Source organism: Thamnophis sirtalis, unplaced genomic scaffold (assembly GCF_051295495.1).
Source record: "Thamnophis sirtalis isolate CommonGarterSnake01/CBP01778 unplaced genomic scaffold, rThaSir2_p1.2 scaffold_5, whole genome shotgun sequence".
Lineage (NCBI taxonomy): Eukaryota > Metazoa > Chordata > Lepidosauria > Squamata > Natricidae > Thamnophis > Thamnophis sirtalis.
Genome location: NW_028261385.1, coordinates 101,436,831 through 101,457,243, shown reverse-complemented (window position 1 = coordinate 101,457,243; position 20,413 = coordinate 101,436,831). Strand labels below are relative to the sequence as shown.

The 20,413-nt window shown below is 44.8% G+C and overlaps 1 protein-coding gene across 3 annotated transcripts in view; it reads left to right on the top strand.

The window, feature by feature from the left end:
• The window catches only part of FBXO10 (F-box protein 10), a 49,284-nt gene extending 28,898 nt beyond the window's left edge, over nucleotides 1-20,386 (top strand). For all 3 annotated transcript variants that reach the window (XM_087716298.1, XM_087716299.1, XM_087716300.1), the window contains 6 exons: nucleotides 1,158-1,228; nucleotides 5,608-5,760; nucleotides 6,471-6,746; nucleotides 7,664-7,974; nucleotides 13,980-14,161; nucleotides 15,754-20,386. In XM_087716298.1, coding sequence (XP_087572424.1) covers nucleotides 1,158-1,228; nucleotides 5,608-5,760; nucleotides 6,471-6,746; nucleotides 7,664-7,974; nucleotides 13,980-14,161; nucleotides 15,754-15,931 — 1,171 coding nt within the window. In that variant the 3' untranslated portion in view covers nucleotides 15,932-20,386. The remainder of the gene's footprint in view (nucleotides 1-1,157; nucleotides 1,229-5,607; nucleotides 5,761-6,470; nucleotides 6,747-7,663; nucleotides 7,975-13,979; nucleotides 14,162-15,753) is intronic.
• Nucleotides 20,387-20,413: the final 27 nt, after the last annotated feature.

The following is a 20,413-nucleotide window of genomic DNA, read 5'->3' as shown; positions in this document are numbered from 1 at the left end:
TTCTTTGTCATCAGTCAACTTGGGTTAGCATCCTCACCCAGAAAAAAAGATCTTAGAAGCCTAAAATCTGTTGATTTCTCTCACATGGAAGATTACTCTAAAAGACAAATGGAAAGATAGTGCAGTTGATCATGGTTTCCACAATGGGGTGGGCTCCTGCTTCTTTCCTTGGGAAATCAGTTTGACCCCTTACCCTGAGGTAACTGTGACTATCATCATGAAGATGCCTTTGTGTTGATTGGCAACATGGCAAATGGTTAAGTGTGAATGGAAAGGATTAAAAAAAAGATTCTGTATTATCCAGAATCACATCTCTGGGACTACAAGTGTAGCTCCATACTTTCTGACACCAGAGATGAACCCTCATGGCACCCTCAGAATAAAACAAGTGTTTATTTATGGCAGGGATCAGCCATAGATCAACATGATTCCCCTGAATCTCTGCCCTCCTTTTAAAAAAATGTTCAGTCCCTAGAGACCCTTTTAAAGAATTGAAGTGCATTTTGTAGCTATGAGACAGACTCCCCAAAGTTTGGAATAAGTATTCAATATAATTATTTTCAAGGTTATCCTTATTTTGAAAATGTACAAACCCATTCATTTGGAAAGTCAAAAAGAAGATTTGGACATCATGGCTTTTCCCCTCCATGCTTAAGAGCTTGCCTTCCTTGTTTTATTGCCCCCACCCTTAATTGCAACCATTCCACTAGAAAATTAATTCAGTTTGACCTGCCTAAAAATCTGATCTATATAAAGGGCTAAGAAGAGAAAGGAACTGGTGTAAAAAGGAGATAGTATCGTAATATACTAGTAATAGGATTGCTTTAAAATAGTTGATTGAACAAGCCAGAGGGGCTTTGTTTAGACTAAACACTAAATTATAAACTTTGATCTAAGCTAGGATGGTAAGCCATGCACAATGGAAGCCAAACCACTGGGGAATTGTGAAAAATGTAAATGTAGATGAAGACTGTGAAAAAAATATAAGAAAGCAAGCAAGCAAACATGTCGGAGAAAAAAAATGCTATGTTTTTTTTGTTTTTTTGCTATTGCTGCAATTGAATCTCTTGATCTATATAGAACTACTGGGAAACCTTGTCAGCAAGTACATGAATGTCCTATAAAAACTGGCTCTTCTTCCTTTCTTTTTGCTCCAGTGGGAACCATATATTCCAGGGTCTTGCTGCTGGTATAGCTGTGAATGAGAATGGAAGAGGCCAAATCACAGGTACGAAAAGACAACATTTTATATTTGATAGGGGTTGGATCTAATAGGATGTCACCCTCAAAGCATTGTATTCTAATTTGAATTGCTGCGTTGCTTCATTCCTTTTGAACCCACATCCTATAAAATAAATTGATGCGAAGTTTTCAAAGTATTTCGCAAAGGATCTCTTTCTAAACCATAGGTGTCCAACCTTGGCAACTTTAAGACACGTGGACTTCTTGCTGACTGGGGAATTCTGGGACTTGATGTCCACATGTTGGAGTTGCCAAGGTTGGCATCACTGTTCTAAGCCTTACACTAATCCTGCAGGTAAGCAAAGGTTTTTTTCCCCTATCGAAAATTGAAATTAGGAGATGTTATGCTTTCTAAAACCATCTTCTGAGTTTCTGGTTGAAAGCTGCTTGACCTACTTATTTCCTAGCTCACTGATGTTTCGCTTCACTGCCTTTGTTTAGAACAAAGACATGTTGTGATGCTTTCTCTTGTCTGGTTGCCAGTCTCACCTATTGCTTCCTTTGTGAACATTTGAGGCAGATAGGGGACCTTTTCTAGATGTTCTTTGAACTCTGCCTAGAAAGCAACAGTAGGTATGATTGAAGACATCATGTCAGGTCTGAACAGTTAGCTGTACCTATTCCTGGGAGTAAAGTGCTAAAAATAAGTGCTGTGTGGAGCCCGCAGATGGTGTGTTGCCTGCCTTTACAATTTTGCAAAGGCTACAGGCTGCGTTCTTATCCCAAATTCCCAAATGGTATACCAAGACCAGGGGTGGGTTGCTGCCAGTTCTAACCTTTTCTATGGAAGAGGTTCCACAAATCTACAGTGCCGTTTAGACCTGGTTCCAGCTCCCTCCCCCCGCCCGTCTACACATCATCAAGATGAAGAGCGAGAGGAGGAATTCTGGGAGTTGAAGTCCACAGGTTTTAAAGCTGTCAAGTTTGAACACCCCTGGGTTTTTTTTTCTAAAGGGTTAGGGGTGCAAGGATCTTGTAACTTGACAGCTTTGAGACTTGCATGCTTCAAATGCCAGAATGTTGGACCTCAAGGGTCAAGTGGGTTTGCTGCTAACGTACCTGCCTCCCAACTGTGTTGCAGCGGCCCTTCCTGCGCTCCTCGAGTCAGTAGCCGAGCTAGCAATTGAGTTCCCTAGACTAATGGTTCTGGGGGACTTCAATCTGCCTTCGCTCGGTGAACACTCTGACGGAGCGCAGGAGTTCATGGCTTCCATGACAGCCATGGGCCTGACCCAGGTAATTCGAGGCCCTACCCACTTAGCGGGGCACACACTCGACCTCGTATTCCTCTCGGAGCAGTGGAGTTATGATCTTGGTCTGAGGGGAAATGAGATCATTCCCCTGCCGTGGTCAGACCACTACCTACTGAGGCTAGACTTCCGGAGGCCAAACCCCCACCGTGGGGAGGAGGAACCGACCAGGTGGTTCCGCCCCAGGCGACTGATGGACCCTGTTAGGTTCCAGACGGAGCTTGGGGTCATTCCAGATGCTCTCGCCCACAGTTCGGCGGAGACTATTGCTGCGGCCTGGCACTCGGCGGCATCAGAGTCTCTGGACCGAATTGCGCCACTACGGCCCCTCCAGGTCAGCGGCTCGCGGAGGCCCCCTTGGTTCACCGAGGAGCTCTGCGAGATAAAGCGCCGGAGGAGACGCCTATAGCACCTGTGGAGGTCCGATAGGTCCGTATCGAACCGAGCACTGTTGACAGCTTGCACCAAGGAGTATATTTGGGCATTGAGAACTGCCAAAAGATCACACATTGCCTCCTTGGTAGCGTCCGCCGAGTCCCGCCCAGCCGCCCTGTTTAGGATAACCCGCTCCCTCCTAAATAGGAGGGAGACGGGGAACCCCCTGCAGGGTAAGGCTGAGGAGTATGGTCAGTTCTTGGCGGACAAAGTTGCTCGGTTTCGATCGGAACTGGACTCCACTCTCGCAGATCCAGCCGAGACACAAGGGAATGACTTGGCAGACCATCTCTGGGTTGAGTTCCAGGATGTTGCCTCCGGGGATGTGGACAAGGCTATGCGAGCTGTGAGTGCCTCCACCTGTATACTGGACCCGTGTCCCTCTTGGCTGGTTGCCAACAGCAGAGAGGTGACACGAGGCTGGATCCAGGCGGTTGTTACCGCCTCTCTTCGGGAGGGACACCTCCCCACCGCGCTTAAGGCGGCGGTGGTGAGGCCCCTCCTGAAGAAACCGTCCTTGGATCCAGCAGTTCTTAACAACTACCGTCCAGTCTCCAACCTCCCCTTTGTGGGGAAGGTTGTTGAGAAGGTGGTGGCCTTACAGCTTCAGCGTACCTTGGAGGAAGCTAACTATCTTGACCCCTTCCAGTCTGGCTTCAGGCCCGGTTACAGCACAGAAACCGCTTTGGTCGCATTGACCGATGATCTCTGGAGAGCCAGAGATGGAGGCCATGCGTCCATCCTGGTTCTCCTTGACCTCTCAGCGGCTTTCGATACCATCGACCATGGTATCCTTCTGCGACGACTGCGGGAGGTGGGGGTGGGCGGCACTGTTTTACAGTGGTTCTCCTCCTACCTCTCGGACAGGTCGCAGTCGGTGTTGGTGGGGAGGGAGAGATCGTCCCCTAACCTATGGGGTGCCGCGGGGCTCGGTTCTGTCCCCCCTACTATTCAACATATACATGAAACCGCTGGGCGAGATCATTCGGAGGCACGGGATTAAGTACCACCAATATGCGGACGATACACAGTTGTATCTGTCCGCCCCGTGCCAACTCAATGAAGCGGTGGACGTGATGAACCGGGGCCTTGAGGCTGTTAAAGACTGGATGAGAGCTAACAAACTGGTGCTCAACCCGGAAAAGACCGAGTGGCTGTTGTGTTTTCCTCCCAAAAATTCGGCTATGGAACAACCTCCCCGTGGAGATCCGTACCCTCACCACAGTCCAGGCCTTCCGCACAGCCCTCAAGATCTGGCTATCCCGTCAGGCCTGGGGATAGGATTATTCTCACCCCGCCCGAATGTTGAGTGAATGTTGTGTTTTTATGGTTAATTTCTTTTATTCACGTTTCTTTTTCTTTTAAGTCTTGTCTTGCACTCCCTTCCCCCCATTGTTGTAAGCCGCCCTGAGTCCCCTCAGGGAAAAGGGCGGCATATAAATGTTCAATTAAAAAAAAAAAAGAATTTCTGAGCCAACATTTTGGTTGCTAAGCAAGAGTGTTGTTAAGTGAATTTCACCACATTTTACAAGTTGGCCATGCCCACCCAGTCACATGACTGCCAAGCCACTCCCACCCAGTCACATGGCCAGCAAGCCACTCCTACCTGGTCACATGGCCGGCAAGTCACTCCCACAAAGCAGGCCACACCTACAGAAGAGGTTCTAAAAATTTTTGAAACCCACCACTATTAGGTTTTCAGAACTAGGTCAGAAAAGGAAACCTAATTCCTTTCCCTTCCCTTCCCTTCCCTTCCCTTCCCTTTCCTTTTCCTTTTCCTTCTTTCCCTTTCCCTTTTCCTTTCCTGAAAAAGTGAAAATGCCAGAGTACAGAGTCCTTTTTTGGCTGATAGGGGTGGTGGTGGAGTAGCGGAATGGACAGTTTAAAATGCAAAAGGAGGAAACAAAGATTTGCCCAATATCTTCAGAGATAAGAATTTTTTTTAAGGTATGCAGTGGTGTATTAAGCCTTTGTCAGATTTAAAGAATCCCACCCTCCCAAAATGCCTCTCCCAAATCCCAATATTTTAATTTTCCCCCACTACGAGAGGCTATAAGTATTGACAAATTAGAATTTTTGCTATTCTGTTTTATGGTGTTTCCCTGCTGGTCTTCTCTTGACTGTGGCTGCCACAGAGCTTTGAACTCCACTTTGTAATGATAGGCTAGCCCAGGGCTCAGCAACCCACGGCTCTGGAGTCATATGTGACTCTTTCATCTCTCTGCTGCGGCTCCCTTTCTCTCAAAATATGCGTCAAAGCCCCCAATGTGTAATACCTGCAGGCACGTGATTTATTGAGCTTTTTGGCTGCTGGGAGTGGGAAAATCCAAGAAAAGAAAAGTTTCAGAAGAAAACTGAACATTTAGTTCAACTACATATGCTAGTTCTATGGCCTTTCAGGAAATAATCAGGTACGGGAAGGGTTTTGTGGCTCCTGGCGTTTTCTTTTCTGTGGAAAACAGGTCCAAATGGCTCTTTGAGTGTTTAAGGTTGCCAATCCCTGGGCTAGCCTATCTCTAGCAATCTTAAATAATCAAAATAGTGCAGATTTGGCATAAAGAAAAATAGTATCGAGTTGGCTTGATGGAATTTCCACCTAGGACATCTTTAGAAATCAAATGCTGGATTCTTCTTGAAGATGGCTTTTTAGTAATTGACTGATTTTCCTACCACACTTTAGAAAACGTGATCCGAGAGAACCAATGGGGAGGTGCAGACATCCGGCGTGGGGGAGATCCTGTCCTCAGGAGTAACCTGATCTGCTGTGGCTATTCAGATGGAGTGGTTATCGGAGAACGAGGAAAAGGACTTGTAGAAGGAAACACCATTTATGGCAAGCCTTTTCTAAATCCCCTTTCCAGATGCAATGCGGGATATATTTGAAAAATGCAGGTTTTTTTTTTAATGCTACCTGGAACCGTTTTGAGCCTATCAATGTAATTCGAATTTGGCCTGAATAGCTGCCAATTCTCTTGCAGAACATGAAGATCCAAAAGACATTTTTAGAGTATCTAAATTGTATGACATCCTGTGAATTTGGTGCACTGAACACTTAGGTTATCTCATTCTTCTGTGGCTTGTGGTGAAGATCATTGTCACAAGAGCAGGTGGAACTCATGCCTTTTTCCCATGGAGATTTCTCTTCCACACCTGCAGGGTTTCTGAACAAATCTGTGCATGGTAAAGTGTTCAAGCCTTCCTATAGCTCAAAATAGGATAAAGACCTCTGGTTTTTGATACCTGAATCCAGCTTTAGAAATGGATGTCTTCCATTCCTGAGCGTCAAGATTTCCGTTGCTAGTAAGCGCAGGATACTTGAGCTGTATTGTATAGAAAGCGAAGAATGTGTGTTTTTGTTTTGTTTTATAGTTTTCTTATGTATGATGTAGACTGAAGATGGCATTTAATTTTGTTGTATGAGGTTTCAATGCAATAAAGTAAGCTAACTAAACTAACTTGAACCAAAATGCTTCTCAGTTCTAGTGCCAAATCTCTGACATAATTTGAAAGGAAACATGACAACTCTCCATGCTTCTCTTGTAGGTAATAAGGGCTGTGGGGTCTGGATAATGTCGTCCAGCCTTCCCCATGTTACCAACAACCAAATAGGGCACAACAGCATCTATGGCATCGCAGTGTTTTGCCGCAAAGACGATGCTAATGATTATCTTGTCAACCAAGGAGGCAATGAGAACTTCAATGAAGAAGGAGAAGCAGCCAACTGGGAGAATGACCTGGAGAGTGAGGATGAACGCTTGACTTCCCAGCGGCCCATCAATGTGGCTCTTGTGGAGTCAAACAACATTAACCATAACGGAGGTGAGTCCTAGCAAAATTGGATACACCAGCTTAATATGAAGGAAACCTTAAAGGGGCTACCACTTAATAATTTGTGCAAAGTCCCTGCAAAAACACAATAATGTAGAGAGCTGTCATAATCCTTTGCAAAACATGTTAGCCTGCTGCATGATACTAGTGCGGATAAACCATATGCTAATTTCTAGTGCACATGGGGGGTGGGTGGGCGGGTTGTTTTCTGCTTTTGATCCAGTTTTAGTCTAAACTGAATAGTAAATAATTTGTAATTATCATTTTATTTTCAATTTTATATAAAGTTGGGGAAGAGTTCATTTTAAGTTTCATTGACTGACTTCATATAGGCATTTGGGTTGCCATCTGAAATTGTGTGTGTGTTTGTGTGTGTATGTGTGTGTAGGCCAAGAATTGATAAGGCATGCCAAAGAAAAGATTGCATTTCTTGACTTTTCAGTGAGTCTCAACTGGGGCTATGCAGTTTTCATTGCTGAACTGTGTGAATTGTAATAGAAGCAGAGAGTTAAGCTGTAGACTGTGATGCTGATCTTACAGTAGGGAAGATGATGATGACAATGACTACACTACATACTCTTTGCCTCTTTTTTTGGTTGATTGTAGTGCCTGTACCTTGCTGCCCTATTACTGCACCCAAAGTACACTCAATAGCTGCCTGAAATTCCTTGTTCCTCAGTGATCTCACACCCTGCAATGCACGGCTATGGCTATTTTTTTGCCATTTGGCAAAAAATATTTTTGCATTTGTTCCATTTAAGAAAGGCCAACCATCTATTTTAAATATAGATATCAACTAGGGAATTTATTGAGACTGTATGCCGGTCTACTTCGGCTTTCTCTCCCCGTTTTGTTTTTGTTAAGAGAGTTGATTCCCCTCTGTATTCTCTTCTCTTTTTTCCCCATAGCTGCTGGCTTGTATGTCAAAAGCAGCGAAGCTCTGAATATCATTGGAAATGCCATCCACGCCAACCATGACTACGGGGTTGCCGTGTTTCAAAGCTCGCAACTCACCCGAATGGCAAATAACAGCATTTCTTGCAATAGCCTTGGGGGAGTCCTGGTGGAAGCCGAGTGCCGGGTGGAACTCCGTGGCAATGGGATCTATGACAACAGCAGCCATGGCATTAGCTCCAAGGGCGATGGGGTCATCACGGAGAATGACGTCCTAGGAAATCAGGGATGTGGCCTCCGACTCTTGCAGGCAGCCGACATGAAGGTGGGTGCTTAAAAAAGGAACAGGCTTATTAGTATAATTAGTAGTATTGCCTCCTTTCTCCAAAAAGGGATGCTCTCATTGTGAAGTTGGCAAGATTAAGGTTTGTGGCTGATTCAAAGTCCCTCCATGAATTTCCCAGCCAGATTGGCAATTGAAATCATGTCTCTGAATCTTGTAATGCTCATCCTCCACTGGATAACATCAGTGAGAAACCTGAAACTCATTTGATGCCGCCGCTACTTGGGTTTGGCCAGGATCCATTATTTTCCCAAGAGAAGATGCCAACAAGTAAACATTTTGGACCATTCCTTGGAGGAGAAATGCTTTAGGGAGAAATTATTATAGAACATTAATTCTATGCTGGCACCAAGAAATGATAGGTACAAAGGAGTCAAAAAGGGTTGGATTCTGAGTTGTGTGAATCCTACCACCAAATGCATTGGAAATCTGATTTTGCAGCTCTCCCAATTCCAAGGCTGTGATGTAGTTTCATAGCACCAAAGGTGCTTTTCAAAAGGCAATTGGAATTTCTTTGCTTTTTTCCTTGAAGACGTTCCACTTTTCATCCGAGAAGCTTGTTCAGTTCAGTTCTTGGATGAGAAGCAAAACATCTTCAAGAAAAAAGAAAGAAAATCCAGTTGTCTTTTGAAAAAGCACCTTTGGGGCAGCCATGATCTGGATGACTGAGAATCTCCATAGACATATAGTTTCATAGCCTTTTCTTCTATCTCCTAGAACTCCCCTCAACTGCATCAATTTAATCTTGCTGATATAGCTTCCCCTCATTTAGTGGAAGGAAATGCAAAAATTAGCATTAATCCTAAAATAAAGAACAATTGTCCTCCCCTGTCATTAAAAATCAAATAATGTCCCATCCTTCCTCAGTTACATACATACATACATACATACGTATGTACGTACGTACATACATACATACATACAGAGGGAGGGAGGGAGGGAGGGAGAGAGAAAGAAAGAGAGAGAGAGAGAGAGAGAGAGAGAGAGAGAGAGAGAGAGAGAGGCCTGGTAATGTTTATCTAGATGACTTGCTGGGCATCATACTACTCTCTCTCTGTATCCAGAATTAAGTAGAACTATCAAACATTGCCCTCTAGGAAGCATACTTGATTGGGGATTCAAACAACTAGGAACTGTTGGCATACATGCAGTATCCAATATGAAAGATTACATTTCAGGAATTCTGAGCTATTAGAGAATAGTGGACCTCAAATCTGAACATATAAATTTATACAGTACTATGAATGAAGGCAGGCAAGAATGCACATTTGCAGAAGGAAAAGATGCCTTACTCTTCTTCCATCCCTCAAAACTCCCAGTGGGTCAGAAAGCATTTTTTTTTCCTGTTCTGTTCTCCATTTCACCCATCCAACTTGTATCTGGATATGTAAAGTCCTAATTGATTCACATGGCCTTATTTAAGTATACCATTTAAATAGAGGATCCCAATTTAAAGGAACCTTTGTCACGGGGGAGAATTTACTCACTGACAAATATTTATTTTATTTATTTTATTAACCACATTTATATGCCGCCCAATCCCAAAGGACTCCGGGCAGCTTACAAAAATAAAGAGAGAGAGAAAAAAACCCACATAACAAAACACAAACGAAAGAATGGTTTAAAACAGCAACACCTCATAATGCTTTCTAATCGGGGCTGGACCTCAACAGTGAGGTCAACAGCCCCAGGCCTGCCGGAACAGCCAAGTTTTTACAGCTTTCCTGAAGGCCATAAGAGTGGGTATGGTCCAGATCTCTGGGGGTAGCTGGTTCCAAAGAGTCGGAGCAGCCACAGAGAAGGCTCTCCTCCGAGGGCCCGCCAGCTGACCCTGTCTGGCTGACAACATCTGAAGGAGGCCCAGTCTGTGGGATCTTACTGGCCGCTGGGAGGTATGTGGCAATAAGCGGTCTCGAAGGTACGCTGGCCCTAAGTCATGTAGGGCTTTAAAGGTGATAACCTGCACCTTGAATTGCATCCGGAGACCAATTGGTAACCAGTGCAGCTCGCGGAGGACAGGTGTAATGTGGGTGTACCTCGGTGCACCCAATATCGCTCGCACGGCCGCATTCTGGACTAACTGCAGTCTCTGAACGCTTTTCAAGGGTAGCCCCATGTAGAGCGCGTTGCAATAATCCAGCCTCGAGGTGACAAGGGTGTGAGTGACCGTTTGAAGTGCCTACCGATCCATATAGGGCCGCAATTGGTGCACCAGATGTACTTGGGCAAAGGCCCCCCCTGGTCACAGCCGATAGATGATGTTCCAGTTTCAGCTGCGAATCCAGGAGGACCCCCAAATTGTGGACACTCTCTGAGAGGCATAAATTTTCGCCCCCCAAGGTTAAGGATGGACTGTCTAAGCAGTCCTTCGGGGGCAGCATCCAAAGCCACTCAGTCTTATCAGGATTGAGCACAAGTTTGTTCACCCACATCCAGATCCTAACAGCCTCCAGGCATTGGCACATCACATCCGCCGCTACACTGAGCTGGCACGGGGCAGAAAGATACAGTTGAGTATCATCCGCGTATTGATGGTACTTTACCCCGTGCTGTCACATGATCTCACCCAGCGGCTTCATGTAGATGTTAAATAGGAGGGGGGACAAGACCGAACCCTGTGGCACACCACATTTGAGGGGCCTAGGGGTCGACCTTTGCCCCCCGACCAACACCGACTGCGACCTGTCAGAGAGGTAAGAGGAGAACCACCGTAAAATGGTGCCTCTCACTCCCACCTCCCCTAGGCATCGTAGAAGGATACCATGGTCGATGGTATCAAAGGCCGCTGAGAGATCAAGAAGCACCAGGATAGAGGAATGTCCTCTATCCCTGGCCCGCCAGAGATCATCAGTCAGGGCGACCAAAGCAGTTTCCGTGCTGTACCCAGGCCTGAAACCGGACTGAAAGGAGTCTAGATAATCCATTTCATTCAAGGTCCGTTGGAGTTGAAGCGCCATCACCTTCTCAACAATCTTCCCTAAAAAAGAAAGGTTGGAGACAGGATGATAGTTTTTCAAAATAGCTGGGTCCAGGGAAGGCTTCCTGAGGAGGGGTCTTACCACTGCTTCCTTTAATGGATGCGGGAAAGACCCCTCCTGCAAAGATGTGTTAGTAATCGTCTGGAACCAGCCTCGTGTCACCTCTCTGCTGGTCGAAACCAGCCAAGAGGAGCATGGGTCCAATAAACAGGTGGAGGCACTCATCGCTCCCATGGCCTTGTCCACTTCCTCAGGGATGACAAATTCGAACTCATCCCAGAAAATCTGATTAAGACTAACCCTCGGCATCTCGGCTGGTACTGCCCAAGAGGAGTCCAGGTCCATCCGAATCTGAGTGATTTTATCCGACAGAAACTGAACAAACTCCTCAGCTCTTCCCTGCAGGGATTCCCCTGCCTCCTCACCTTTCAGGAGGGAGCAGGTCACCCTAAACAGGGCGGCTGGGCGAGATTCCACGGATGCAATAAGAGCAGAAAAATGCATACATTTTGCTATCTGTATCGCCACTAGATAAGTCCTAATAAAGGCTCTTAATAGTGATCGATCAGATTCAGAGTTACTAGCCCTTCAACGTCGCTCTAGGCATCCCTTTTGGCGCTTCATCTCCTGGAGTTCCTCGGTAAACCAAGGTGCCCTCCTAGATCCATTGCTGCGGAGAGGCTTCAAAGGTGCAATCCGATCCAATGCTCCAGCCGCCGCAACGTTCCAGGCAGCGACCAAAGACTCGGCCGGATTGCGGACAAGGGAGTCAGGTATCTCTCGAAGCTCCCTCTGAAATCCCTCCAGATCCATCAGGCGCCTGGGGTGGAACCACTTAATCGGCTCCACCTCCCTGCAATGGGGGAGCAGCGTCCTGAAGTCAAGCCTCAGCAAGGAGTGATCTGACCATGACAAGGGCGAGGTGTCTATTCCCCTTAACTCGAGATCACGTCTCCATTGCCCCGAGAGAAATACAAGGTCAAGCGTGTGTCCTGCTCTATGAGTCGGACCCTGAACTACCTGGGTCAAGTCCATGGTTGTCATGCAAGCCATGAACCCCTGTGCCCCATCTGAGTGTTCATCAAGAGACGGCAGATTAAAGTCCCCCAGTACTATTAGTCTGGGAACTCCACCACCAACCCGGCTACTGCCTCTAGCAGCACAGGCAGGGCTGTCGTGACGCAACTGGGAGGTAGGTACGTCAACAGCAAGCCCAATTGAACCCCTAGGTCTAACTTCAAGAGGAGAGACTCACCCCCCACAATCTCTGGGGCAGGGATCCTGCGAGGAACTAACGACCTTCGGACGATAACTGCTACTCCCCCACCCCTTCTCTGGTGTCATGGAGCACCTGAAATCGATCTGGGCACATTTCTGAGAGAGGGACTCCTCCCTCTTGGCCCAGCCAGGTTTTGGTTATACATGCCAGGTCTGCTTCCTCGTCTAATATTAAATCCCGGACGAGGGGAGCTTTGTTCACAACCGACCTGGCATTTAGCAGCAACAACCTGCGACCAGGGCCCTGCACTCCTCTGCCACCAGGTCCTTGAGTTGAGCCTGAGGGCCCGGAACAAGGAATCGCTGTAATGTAGCGAGTCCTTCTTCCCCAGTAATGGCTAGCCCTATAGCTCCCGTCATATCTGCCCCTCCCAGTCATAACCGAAATGCTCCGACATCACCCCATCCCCGTAAACCCCCCCTCCCCCATGGCCCCAATTATTCCCGGCAGGCCACGTGTACCATTCACTCTAGGGCGGGAGGCAAGTCTGGGCCCCCATCCACTTCTGCTTCTGTACTAGTTGCTAGAACAGGCATACTGCCTGCATATATGTATTTTCCAGAAGGCAAATAGGTAAGGATGTTCCTTGTTGCCACATTTATTCACCTCCCCGTGACTTCCTACAAAATCCCATCTAGTATTTGTCTGTCTGGCAGGGAATTCTGGTGGACCAAACTGTAGCCACTTACCCTTTATTTTTCTCCTAAGAATGTGACATGGACAAAAATATTATTGTGAGGACAGAAGGAGCATGGGAAATAAAGCTGATGCTAGATCAGAGGTGGGTTGCTGCCAGTTTGCACCAGTTCAGGCGAACCGGTAGTGGAAATTGTGACTGGGTTGCCGACCTGTAGGGACGGCAGGCTCTCCATGCCCCCGAACAGGTTCCCTGGTTGCTGCAGCATGTTTTTCTGATATTTTTTATGTTCTGCGCATGCACAGACCTATTTACAGGCAACTGTGCATGCGCATGGAGTGAACCAGTAGTAATGCTGGCAGAAACCCACTGTTGTGCTAGATACTGATGTTTGGCTTCTCAACATGCCAACTGGTAACGTTAAAAGTCAAGCAGGGCAATGATAGAGCTATGGGATATGCCCTGAGTACATTTGTCCCCTTGAACAATAGATAAAGGCCCCCCAGGTGGCAATTAATTTTCTCAACGAGCCCCATGGGAAACTGGGACTGTTGCAAAGAGCCGAACCAATAGGGACACCATTGCAGTCCATATAGGGACAGCCAAAGGGTCAGATGTAGCTCATAGGTTGTAACGGGCTGGAGGTGGCCCACAGGCCATAGAGTGCTCAGGTCTGCTTTTGGGCAGGAAAAGGAAAAACACTTGATTAACATTTTGCAACCGTAGTGATGCTCCAACTTTTTCAATACGCCTTACATGTTTCTACGTATTGAAGTATTTTAAGAATATAGGAAATTCTTTAAATGGCAGGAGAGGATCAGAGTCTTGAGCTCTTATTCTGCCTGGACAACCTAATCAGAGTTTTTAAAATGGTCCCATGTCCTGCAGTTCTGCCTACAGATTGAGAAATAGCTGATTGCCAGTTCCTGTGAAAACACATTTTTCCAAAGGAATTACAGAACTATTTTTCTTCCCTTCAAAAATCCATTTGTGAGATAACTGTTTCTTGCTTGAATTAAATTTGATAGCCAACTGGCCCTTCATATTCACTGTGAAAAGGAATAACATGTTACTGTCCTGTTATGCACTCCAGGTAACCAAGAACAGAATCCACTCCTTCCGAGGTTACGGGATTGAGATGCTTGATCAAACAAAGGCTTTAGTACAAGATAACTTGATTTTTCAAGGGAAGAGCAAAAAGACTATTTTACAGCAAGTGTCCAGCATGGAAGATTGTGTCATTCAGAATAATAAGATCCTTGCTTTCAGAAAAAAGTAAGTTTGGCGATATTTCAGTAAGTGAAAAGCTCTCTCAGTGGTAGTTCTGGACTGAGGATTAATGGATTAAATTATCATGACAATATAACAGGAACTTGTAATTTGTTTCTTTATTGAATAATATTTGAGATATAGAGCCAAGGTGGCGCAGTGGTTAAATGCAGCACTGCAGGCTACTTCAGCTGACTGCTAGTTCTGCAGTTCGGCTGTTCAAATCTCACCGGCTCAGGGTTGACTCAGCCTTCCATCCTTCCAAGGTGGGTAAAATGAGGACCCGGATTGTTGTTGGGGGCGATATGCTAACTCTGTAAACTGCTTAGAGAGGGCTGAAAGCCCTATGAAGCGGTATATAAGTCGAACTGCTATTTGCAACCCACCCCAAATCTCAAAGGATACTAGGTAGTACACTGGTGATTCTTGTTTACCAACCACTCGCTCAGCAACCATTTGAAGTTGCAGTGACATTAAATGAGTAGTACTTACAACTGGGCCTTAGAATTTCAGTCATTGTACCATCTCTGCAATCACCTGATTATCATTTGCACTCTTCCCTGATAGCTTCTCATAAGCAAAGTCAATGGGAAAGCCAACAGGTAAGGTCACAAGTCTTTCTGGTAAGTCCCACAGTCTCCCTGGGCTCTTGTGCCACCACTCCATTCATTCACCAGTCTTCGGTGGTGCTGCTGCTGCATAACGCCCCGCTCCCAAGGTTTCCCCTAGCCTCCTCTATTCCCCCCTGCAGACTCCACCCTCCAGAGCTCCTGTGCAAAATATTTCTTGGAATTCACTGATCTAGCCTGGGTGATTGCCTTTTTAAGTCTCCCAGATCCAGGGCTAATGAACCAGAATCAAGTCAAGAAGCTTTTCGTGGATTCTGAAGTTCAGTTTGCAGATAGTAGGTGATGTTCTTGGGAGTTCTGTTGGGGCGATAGCGCGAAACTCTTTGCACAGAAGTCAAAAGATATATGGTGAAGAGAAGTTGAATTCTGCTTGGTGTGTTATTGTTGATGATGATATTTCAATGGGTATATGCCTTTCCTTTCCTGAACTACGATGGTAGTCAGCATTTTGTTAAAACCATCTGTGTATAGCTGGATCAAAGATAAAGAAACTTACAGGTTTTTCAATTCTTTTTTTGCTTTTCAAAGCAGAAACTCTAAGACAGCAGTTACAAATAGTTAGAACTGTAAGCACTGTATCCTAAGATATTTGGCAGACATAGTAGCATTCTGCCGCTTGTTGCATAGCAAGTGTCAAAAAAGATTGTAATTTCATCGTTGGCACTAAACACTGATTGAGAGCAGTTCTTGCCTCCTTTAGAAAGGCAAGTTCAGACTTTGCAAAGCACCATTCTTGCCAAAGCAATATTTATTCAGTTGGGTGTGCATTATTATCTTGCCTAGTAACTTCAACTGATACTGGCTGGTAATGAAAAGTGTACTCTCACGTGTCTCAAACTTACTAAGCTTAGAAAATTCGAGCTATAAAATGAATTCTTTCCTGACATAGGTTTTCTTAAATGCAGACCAAGTATATTTCCTGTACCGTATGAAGGAAGGACCAATGACTGTGGTATTTCTGTTCTTCAGGTCTGATGTTGCCTGGACCTTAGAGAACCCTCCAGCCAGGCCCCACATTGAAGAATCGTCTCGAGGGGTGTCAACAGCTGGAAGCAGCCAGAAAGGATCAAATGTGACAGCCAGGATAGCTGCTAGAGTAGATGGGGGTTGTCATAACAATGGTAGTATCTTCTGCACTATTCTGTGAGGGTTTGCAGATTTGCCTCCATCTTCCTGATTATGTTCACTGCAATATTGAACAAATTCACATTCAAATGTTTTTCAGCTGACTGGCTAGCATTGTGAGCACATAAGAATTAATGGGAATGAGCCTGGAGCCAGCTACAACCTTGTCCAGCTGACTATGCCCTATTGAGTGTTTTGAGAGCTTGCCTCAGCTTTCACATCTGCATCCTTGTATCAGGCCCAAGTTCATTCCTTAGAAAATGGTATTTTTGCAGCATCAAAAGATATGCTTGCTTCTTATGCCTGCTTATTCCTTTCCTTTGTCGACCTGATTATTCAGAATTACGTCTAAGGGAGGGGATTGATCTAATAACAAAGGCATTTGAGGGTCATCTACTTGCATTTTTGCCTCGTACGGATTTTAAGAAGGAATAGTTGCAAAGAAGGGGAAGAGGGAGGCTGCTTTCTGTGTCAGGTATTAAATTCCCAGATAATTTTTTACCTTCCTTTCTTCTGTTTCAGTTCACACCTTTCAATGTGGCCCAAAGTAGGAGTGAAGTGCAAGCAATATTATCAGAAGGAATTGTATCCATTCTTACAAATACAACATCACTTGCTATTTATATAATGTGTAGGTGAGGAGTGGGTGGGGATTCACTTAAGCTTACATTCTTAGTGATTTGCCAAAAAGCCACTTAGTTTAATGTCAGTGAAATCCTGGGTGCCTTGACCTATTTGTTGGCCTGCTTGGCATCACTACCTTGACATTGGCTGTTGTGTATGATTGTTATCTCCCCTCTGGTGCCTTCTAGATATGCTGAACGTATCATCCAAAGCAGCATGTTTTTGCAATGATTGGAGTTGTCATCCAATACACACAGAGGGAACATATATAATTTATCGAGGAGTAAATCTCATTGCAAATAGCAGAGCAGAGTTACCAGTAAATATATGAACATTGTTTAAGGTTCTAGAGCAGTGATAGCTAACCTTTTTCGCCTCGCGTACTGAAATTGCACACACAGAACAGCAATGTGCCCTGCACATGTGCACACAACCCCCTGCGCTCCCCTCTCACGCCCATGCAATACATGACCCCGCCTGCACCCCATTTTGAGCCTCCTTGAAGCACAGCCAGCTCCAATTGAACTGAGTCTAAAAAGCGGGAGCATGCTCCTGAGAGGTGATAACATCACTTTGGTAGACTCAGTTCTGTTAGTTACTGACTGAGTTAACCCATGCATGACCGCTGTCTCCACCTGCCCAGAGAAGGGGCGTATCAGGTAAGAACCAACGCCCCATTTTGGGCCTAGCAGTCCTCCCTGAAGCCTCCTGAAATGGAAAATGGAGGGTGGAGGTACCACATTTTGCCCACATGCGCCTGTGACCCTCCCTCGTCCCCTCCACCATGCATGCACACATCTCCCACATGCACAGCAAAGACCCAAAAATTAGCTGGCCGACAGGAGGTGTGCGTGCATGCATGGTGGAGCTGAGCTGGGTGACGGCCCGCATGCCTGCAGAGAGGGCTCCGCATGCCAACTGGCACACGTGGTTCGCCATCGTGGTTCTAGAGTATTAGATCAGGAATATGGCAAAATGTATGTAAAATTGCATAAAGCAGAGATAAGTTAGAACTCTTATCAAAATACAGTAGGGGGGGTTAGGAAGAAAATAAGATCCCTCCAAACGGAATGGTGTTTTGAGTTTTCAGCGAAATAATAACGTGTACACTAGTGTAGATCATTCCAGGAAGAGCTGTAATTATGTTAATACCAACATTGCCATAATATGATGATGCTGGATTTAAAATAAAGTCTTAAAAAAATGAGAAAATGGACTTCTAGAAGCAGCTCCCAGTAACTTTAGGGGCTGCTCAGAACTTGAGCATAGTAGTATACAGGAGTGGCAAACTAAAAGTATGCTGTGCCTTTGTAAGCATTTAATATAGGGGGCCCTCGACTTACAACTACTTGTTTAGTACCTATTTAAACTGACAACAACACTGAAAGAAGTAACTTAGCACCATTTTTCACATAATCATTGCAGCATTCCCATTGTCACGTGATCAAAATTCAGGCACTTGGCAAGTGGCTTGTATTTAGTTGCCGCATTCTGGGATCAAGTGGATCCCCTTTTGCGACCTTCTAGCAAGCAAAGTCAATGTGGAAGCCGGATTATCTGAGCCATGTGACTAACTGCAGTGATTCACTTAACAACTGTGACAAGAAAGGTGGTAATGTAGGGCAAAACCCGCTTAACTTTCTTGGTTAACAACATAAATTTGGGCTCAACTATGGTCCTACGTCAAGGATTACTTGCATGTAACAATTTTCAAAAAACATTCCTGCACAAGATGTTTCCCAGAGCTCATTGGTCTAGATCACAAGTGTCAAACTCAATCCTGACTTTTTTGCCTTTGCGGAGCTGGGGTGGACGTGGCCTGTGCGTGACGTATCTGGACCACAGGCTGCCAGTTTGACAGGCCTGGTCTAGATTTTGGTTGATTGCCTTTTTTTCAACCTACAATAATATCTTAGAGAAAGCAAGATATGGCGACTCAGCAAGTTGATTTCTTGGAGAGTTTTTAATTAAATTCTCAAGGTTAAGTAATGAAGGTATTTTAAAGGTACCAAAGTGAACTGGCCTTGTCATTTTTCTTTATTTCACAGAGCTGGTACCTGTTTTAACAGTTAGGTGGCAAGCAATAATGTAGTAGGTTAAAATCTCAGGACTTTGAAGGCTAATCTGGGTCTGCCATACAACTGCAATTAAAATAAGTGTTCAAAATGAAAAGGGTGTGATTGGTGCCCTAGTAAAATAGAGTAGGGGTGTCAAACTCGATTTCATTGAGTGCTGCATCAGGATTGTGTTTGCCCTTGGGTGTGGCCAGCTCAACATCACTCATGTCGGGGGCGCCTGTGGCAGCCCGAGCACTTTGCCAGCGAAAACGGGCTCCCAAGCTCTGTTTTCAGCTGCAACGGCATATAAACTGGGAAAAAAAACCTATTGACTTTGTTTTCAGAGGAGACTGAGGGTCTCTGTTGATCTGAAGCCTAGACAAGTCTACTGTAGTCTGTGCTACCACTATGCTGCATTTGTAGCATGGAAATAAATCTCACTAGCTCTTGGTTGGTAAGCTCTAATTGATCTCTGGTAGAAGAATGGTCATGAGCACTTGATTAGGAGACAATAGCATTTTGGTTTATTCAGTTACATCTTATCGTCTATTGTCAGAACATGGAACAGTGCTCTTGAGATAACCAGCAGACCATAATAACACACATTTATAAATACCTTTGTGTTTGAATGGGGCATAGAATCTTGCCCTGGACCAAATATAGAAATCTCAGTCCTGTTCACTCGTCATAGCAGCTTGGGTAGGATCTTGGATTACTTCATTCCTTTTAAGTTGAAGATGCCAGAGGCTGAACCTGGACAAAGGAGGCTTTGTACTACTTAGTTTCTCCTTTGTTGTGTGAGTTTACAATTTTACAGTTGCCCATTCTTTTCTAGAAAACAGTAAAAACAGGCGGCTTTCAAAAAGCAGCACGGTTTAATGAGAGAAAAGAGAATGTCATCTGCACATGGACTTATGGTTCTGTTATCTTCATAATGTATGGATAATTGTAAAAAAAGAAAGCATTTTAAAAAGGTGTGATCTACAAATAGCATGGTTTTATAGAAATTCTTTGCAGCTCAGTCTGAAATCCTATGCACACGTAGGAAAGTCCAATTGTTAACTATTCCATTTTGGAATAAATATGCATTGGCTTAAGCTGCAAGCCAGCAAAATAAGCAAGCCAGAAGTATTTTTATAGGGCTGGATCCAGTTTATCAGGTGGAGAAAGCATTTCCCTGAGTGGGAAGTGGGGAAAACTGCCAGTTGGGCCTTCTCTCTGAAGCCCGTTTTCCAGTTCTCTTAAGACTTCTTAAGTAAAGGAGTAGGTAGAATGAACTAGCGCCTACTGTTCAGGATCAGAAACATTTTACTTAATACAGTTTTTCTAACTACCAACACAATTATGAATTCAATATTAATATTCCCAGTACAACGTACTCTCTCATGAGTTTCAATTATAGACAAGTCATTGACGGTTCTCAGTCCACTGCAAACAATCAATTGAATGTCTTATTAAAACTTAGATGCCACTAACTTAATTGCCTCAGTTCTTTGACTTCTAAACTTCAATTTTATACCGCACACCTTGTAGTAAACTTTGCTATACTCTCACTTCCAGACATGAGACTGCACTGTCAGCAATAAAGTGCATTCGAGCCATAGACCACTTCTTAAAGCATTGTAACTTAACTGGAATTGACCACTAATACGTTTTAAGCTTATAACTGGGCTGGATGATAATCTGGTACATTTTGTTTAACATATATCTTGTTAAAAGAAATTCAAACTATTCTTTGAAAAGTTTTATAAAGGGAAATATGTGTAGTACAAAATAAAAAAATATTTTATTTTAAATGCAGATATTTTGCTGATTTATTTTTT